Below are 5,621 nucleotides of genomic sequence, written 5' to 3'. Positions count from 1 at the left end.
TCAAGCTGAGAATTTCTGGGTACAACATCTGCGTGTCTTGAATTTCTTGAACATTTTATGAAATGACAATATTGGTGAACTGAACTCTTGGTAACTTTTTCAACCTGTAGAATTTCTGCTGACATTTGATAAAAGGTTTTTTAATGAAAAAAATGCATGTTCAAAAAGATGGAGTAGACATTCGATTTGAATTTTCTAACATTGAAAATGACAGGAAACACTTTAGCAGGAAGTTTGTTCCACATACGTACAGTACGGCTAAAGAACAAATTTTCCCTGTAGTGTGTAATGCGTTCCACAAGAGATGTGTTCTTGATAAAAAAAATCTGCGGGTATCAGAAAAAAGTTCTAGCTTCGCCTTCTCCTTTACGCGGTCGAGAAGCTCCAAAATATACTTTGAAGCACCGGCCCATACATGGGAGTTGTATTCCATTTTCGGTCGGATATTGGTGGTGTAAATAGTGAGGATATCAGATGGAGTGAAGTAATTCCCACACCGTTTCAGAAATCCGAGACACTTGAATGCTTTTTTCGACACTTGAAAAATGTGTTCAGACCAGCGGAAATCACAGTCTATTCTCATGCCCAGAACATCAAGAGCGTTTGATTCCACAATATTTACACCATCCATAAATACAGATGAAGCAACATTGTCTGTCGTTCGTTTTTGTGTCAACATGCAACACTGAGACTTTCAGAGATTTTCAGAAGGTCCTGATTAAGAGAATCTCCGACAAACTTGGTCCGTAACTGAATAACTGAATGAATATGAATGGTAAATGTTGCTGTCATCTGCAAAAGAATATATAGGATTGGAAGTTTGACGTAGAAGATCATTTAGAAAAATAAGGAATAAAGTAGGAGAAAGGAATTGATCTTGAACTCGTTTGATGAGATCCCATCTATAACAACTCGTATAGTGCGATCTCTGAGAAAGCTAGATATAAATCGAGAGAAGTTATTGCCGACACCAAAAGCAATAAGTTTTGATAAAAGTGCGAACGCCTTGGAAATATCTAGAGCCACAACTTTACTTTCGCCAAAACGGTGAATGGAACAACACCATTTATAGGATAGGGAGGCTAGCAAGTCTCCTGTACAGCGTCTTACGTACAAGCCATACTGGCAGCACTTTTCAAAACTTGGGTTTTGAGATCCGATAAAACACTTTTTACAGCACGAGCTCGAAAGAATACACAGAGAAAACAGATTCGTAATAGCAACCGAATTTGTTGTCAATCGAATGATTCGGTTGCAGACATATAATTTTTCGATTTTAGCAACAGAATATCAATGGATAAAGAAGAAATTCGATTGAAGCAACCAAACTTTTGTTACCACTTCTAAAATTTTGTAGCTACAACTGTAAAATTCGGTCACTAAGGCAAAATCATTCGATTGGCAACAAATTCGGTTGCTATTACGAATCTGTTTTGTCTGTGTATATTTGGCATTGTCACTAATACTCTTTCGACTTCGGGCAGTGGTTGATCACTTTCCGGCAAGTGATAATTACTTGAGAATAATTCAGCTAAAAGGTTAGCTTTATCGACCAGGTCAGTAAATGTTTGGTCATCCTTTAAAAGAGTCGGAATTGAGGAACTAGCAAAAACTCTTTTAACGAATAACCAAAGCTTTTACTACCCCGGAGAGCAGTAAGAACTTTAGTACGAAGGCATTGCTCGTTGCTTAGTACTTTGATACACAGAGAAAACAGATTCGTTATAGCAACCGAATTTGTTGCCAATTGAATGATTCGGTTGCACACATACAATTTTTCAGTTCTAACAACAGAAAGTCAGTTGATAAAGAAGAATTTCAGTTGAGGCAACCAAACTTTAGTTACCCTTTCCAAAATACTGTATCCACAACTGTAAAATTCGGCCACTAATACAGAACCATTCGATTGAAAACAAATTCGGTTGCTATCACGAATCTGTTTTCTCTGTGTACACGAGGTTCTAGCCTCTTGGTTATTCTGCCATGTTTTGAATGCTTTTTCTGTGGATCTGATTGCTGTTTTGCACGTCTGATTAAACCATGATTTTTGTCTAGACGTATTTGAAGATTTTTTTGATGGAACAAAAATCTTAATTCCCAACATAATTACTTTCTCAACCATTTTCGCCATGGCATTGATGTTATTGTCTATAAAACAAAGGTTCCAATTGAAGTGTCGAAAGAAATCGTTGAGCTCAGCCCAAAGAGCCTTTTCGTAGATAATAATTTAACGTTTCGTAGCTGTTTGCGAAGTTCTGAGAGCGAGAAGGAGGCGGAAATGGTACAAGTATACGAATTACAGAGAGGTGCAAGAACATTCACTTCATACTTTTCAGGGTGTGAGGTGAGAAAAAGGCCAAGAGTATTATGTTGGTTATGTCCTTCAATAGCTATTTGGAAGCTACATAAAGTTGATTTCAGCATACAGATGGACATAAGGACATGACTATATCAATTCCGCTATCTATAACGATAAAAAATATATAAACTTTGTGGGGTCGAAAAGGAAAAATGTAGAATTTGTAAACGAATTTCAAACTAATTGCCACTCACGGTGAAGGATGTAATATCTAATATGCTTCTGAGTTAATTAAGAATCAAAGATAGGAAGCTTAATTCTCCTTTTTTTCCCCTACTAATGATACCGAAAAGGGAGATAATATGGCACTATAATGAACTCAGAAAACAATGAATTAGACATATTGGATTCTGAATGATTTTGAAAGGGGGACTAATGGTATTTTTTTTAAAGGAGACGAAATATTTTACACCGGCACAAACTCCTATCATATGGTAACTTACCTTGAAGTTAGTAGCGCTTGATGTTTCCTTGATGGTCCTAACAACTGATTAATTTATTTCAATTGCATCAAGTACTTATTTACTGTTGAAATTGTCTAGATATCACTTAACTTTGCATGCAAATAAAACTGTAAGCCTAAAAGTATGCACTCTCAGTTTGCACACATTCCTTAATCTTTCTAAAAATAAACTCAGCTGATAATGAAACAAGTTTTTCAATATCAATATTGCGATGTAAACTCGTGCTAAATTTTGTGTTGTAAATATTTAACTAAGCATTTCTTTTAAGCAAAACCCCTGAATCATTCAAAGTTCTGGAATATAAAATTTTACTTTTTTACATTTTTATGGTTAACACATGAATGCCGCTGGAATTATTAAACAATGTCTTCATATAAAATATTTGTTACATGACAATTAGAAGATAAAAACTTGTTTAATTTATTACACTGAATATTATAAAAACGAATTTATTTAATACCTCAACTCGACAAAAATCGGCAACACACATCTCACGTTTCGTTTAGTCAGATAAGGAATTTATAAATTTTAAAAAAGATTAACAAATGTAACTTTGCTAAAATGTATTTGGTATAAAATCAACAACAAACTAATTTGAGAAATATAAATAGTCTTACAAACTGTTAAGCACAACAACTAGAATCATCTCAAGCAGTTGTAACTTTCGTAACAAAATTAACAAAATGTTTTTAAATTTTTTATTACTGGCTATAAGTTTTGCCTTTGTGTTGGCCATAACGGATCAGGACATACATTTAAGGAGTTATAGTGATGGAAACAATCGTATGATGGGAAATATAGCAACTGGTAAATACACTCCAGCCGAAGAAAAAGATCCAGAATTTTGGCGTTCTTTGGCTCAAAGAGAGCTAGCCAAGCGTTTGGGTAGTGTGCCGAATTATAACAGGGCTAAAAATATTATATTCTTTTTGGGTGATGGCATGTCCATATCAACAGTGACAGCATCACGCATAAGGAAAGGCCAGTTGAAGGGCAAGACCGGAGAAGAGGATGCTCTGAGTTTTGAAAAGTTTCCTTGGACTGGTTTAAGTAAGGTGAGTATTTTATCTCTCTGCTCAGTATAGAATGGAAATTATTGCTGTTAATTTCAGACCTACTGTTCTAACTCTCAAGTGGCTGATTCTGCCTGTACTTCAACCGCCTACTTGTGCGGTGTCAAGGCCAACATCATGACAATTGGTGTGTCAGCCAATGTAGAGTACAATAATTGTTCGATGAGCATGGACCCTAAAAATCATGTCAGTTCTCTGGCGGATTGGGCCCAGAAAGCTGGTAAATCCACAGGATTTGTAACCACCACCACTTTAACCCATGCCAGTCCCTCGGGTATGTATGCCCACACCGCTAATCGCTACTGGGAAAGTGATGCTGATGTTTTGGCAGCCCAACAGGATCCCGCTACCTGCATGGACATGGCTCAACAGCTAATAACACAATCCCCTGGACGTAATTTAGATGTCATGATGGGTGGTGGTATGGGCAAATTTATACCAAATAAAATTAAGGATGCTCATGGTAAAAAGGGAGAACGTAAAGATGGTCAGAATTTATTGACCCTATGGAAAAAACTAAATCCCAAAGGAGCTTTAGTAACCAATCGTAAACAATTATTAAATTTGAATGTAAACAAAGTGGATAAAATCATAGGAACATTTGGCTCAACAGTAATGGATTTTCATGCCCATGCCGATAATACCAAACAACCCCGATTGGTGGAAATGACAGAGGTGGCTCTCAAGTTCCTAAAACAAAAGAATAATAATGGCTATGTGATTTTCATCGAAGGCGGCTTAATAGATTATGGCAATCATTTCAATAAACCTGGTCTGAGTACTGATGAAACTTTGGAATTTGAAAAGGCCATAGAATTGGCTGTTAATATAACCGATCCCAATGAAACTTTAATTGTGGTAACATCCGATCATGCTCATCCTTTGAGTATTGCTGGGTATCCGGGTCGAGGTACCCCTATTTTGGGAGTCAATCAGCATGATGTTGATAGTAATGGCAGGAAATATGCCACCTTAAATTATGCTGTGGGACCGGAGCAATATTTGGATGGAGAGGGTAAATCTTTGGATTTGGAGGGCTTAATTGAGGGTATAGGTACGTATATATATTTCTATTTTGTATTAAAAATATATTTTTATAACTGATTTCATTTATCTTTAGATTCTACTCATCCTAGCCAAATACCTGGCAGTATAGGTGTTCATGGTGGCGATGATGTGGGTATTTTTGCCTTAGGTCCTTTTTCTCATTTATTTAGTGGGGTTTTGCAACAAAATTCCATACCACATTTAATGGCTTTTGCTGCTGGCATTGGTGTCTAACAAATGTGATTTTATTAATGTATATTTATTATTTAAAGGTGTGATTTTAGTTTTTAAATAAAAAATAAAATTAGTTTGGATTTGGATAAATCTATTGCATTAATGACTCTAAACTTATTTAACAAATATAATTATTTAAATCTTGGACCACGATCACAATCTACCACTGTTGGTTATCATGACATGATTTATTATTTTTGGTGTCGGTAATAACTTCTCTGGATTTATATCGAGCTTTTTCAGAGATCGCACTATACGAGTTGTTATAGATGGGATCTCACCAAACGATTTCAAGATAAATTCAGGGGTACCGCAAGGCTCCGTTCTTTTTCCTACTATTTTTCTAAATGACCTTCTACGTCAAACTTCGAAGCCTATCTATTCTGTTGCAGATGAGAGCAACATTTGTCCTTCATTTATTCCCTTATTCGGGACCTTGTGACA

The 5,621-nt window shown here is 36.0% G+C and overlaps 1 protein-coding gene across 1 annotated transcript; it reads left to right on the top strand.

Moving 5' to 3' along the window:
* The first annotated feature begins 3,504 nt into the window (after positions 1-3,504).
* LOC135960714 (alkaline phosphatase-like) lies at positions 3,505-5,200 on the top strand. The gene is made up of 3 exons (XM_065512074.1): positions 3,505-3,878; positions 3,936-4,950; positions 5,017-5,200. Exons 1-3 carry the CDS (start codon positions 3,507-3,509, stop codon positions 5,175-5,177), a joined length of 1,548 nt encoding a protein of 515 aa, XP_065368146.1. The 5' UTR covers positions 3,505-3,506; the 3' UTR covers positions 5,178-5,200.
* Positions 5,201-5,621: the final 421 nt, after the last annotated feature.

The sequence above is a fragment of the Calliphora vicina genome, chromosome 5 (assembly GCF_958450345.1).
Source record: "Calliphora vicina chromosome 5, idCalVici1.1, whole genome shotgun sequence".
Taxonomy (NCBI): Eukaryota; Metazoa; Arthropoda; class Insecta; order Diptera; family Calliphoridae; genus Calliphora; species Calliphora vicina.
This window is presented reverse-complemented; position numbering and strand designations above follow the sequence as displayed.

Coding starts and splice junctions, on each gene's coding strand:
- LOC135960714 (XM_065512074.1), top strand. CDS start 3,507: ATGTTTTTAAATTTTTTATTACTGGCTATAAGTTTTGCCTTTGTGTTG. Junction 3,879..3,935: donor CTTGGACTGGTTTAAGTAAG/GTGAGTATTTTA, acceptor TGTTAATTTCAG/ACCTACTGTTCTAACTCTCA. Junction 4,951..5,016: donor GGGCTTAATTGAGGGTATAG/GTACGTATATAT, acceptor ATTTATCTTTAG/ATTCTACTCATCCTAGCCAA.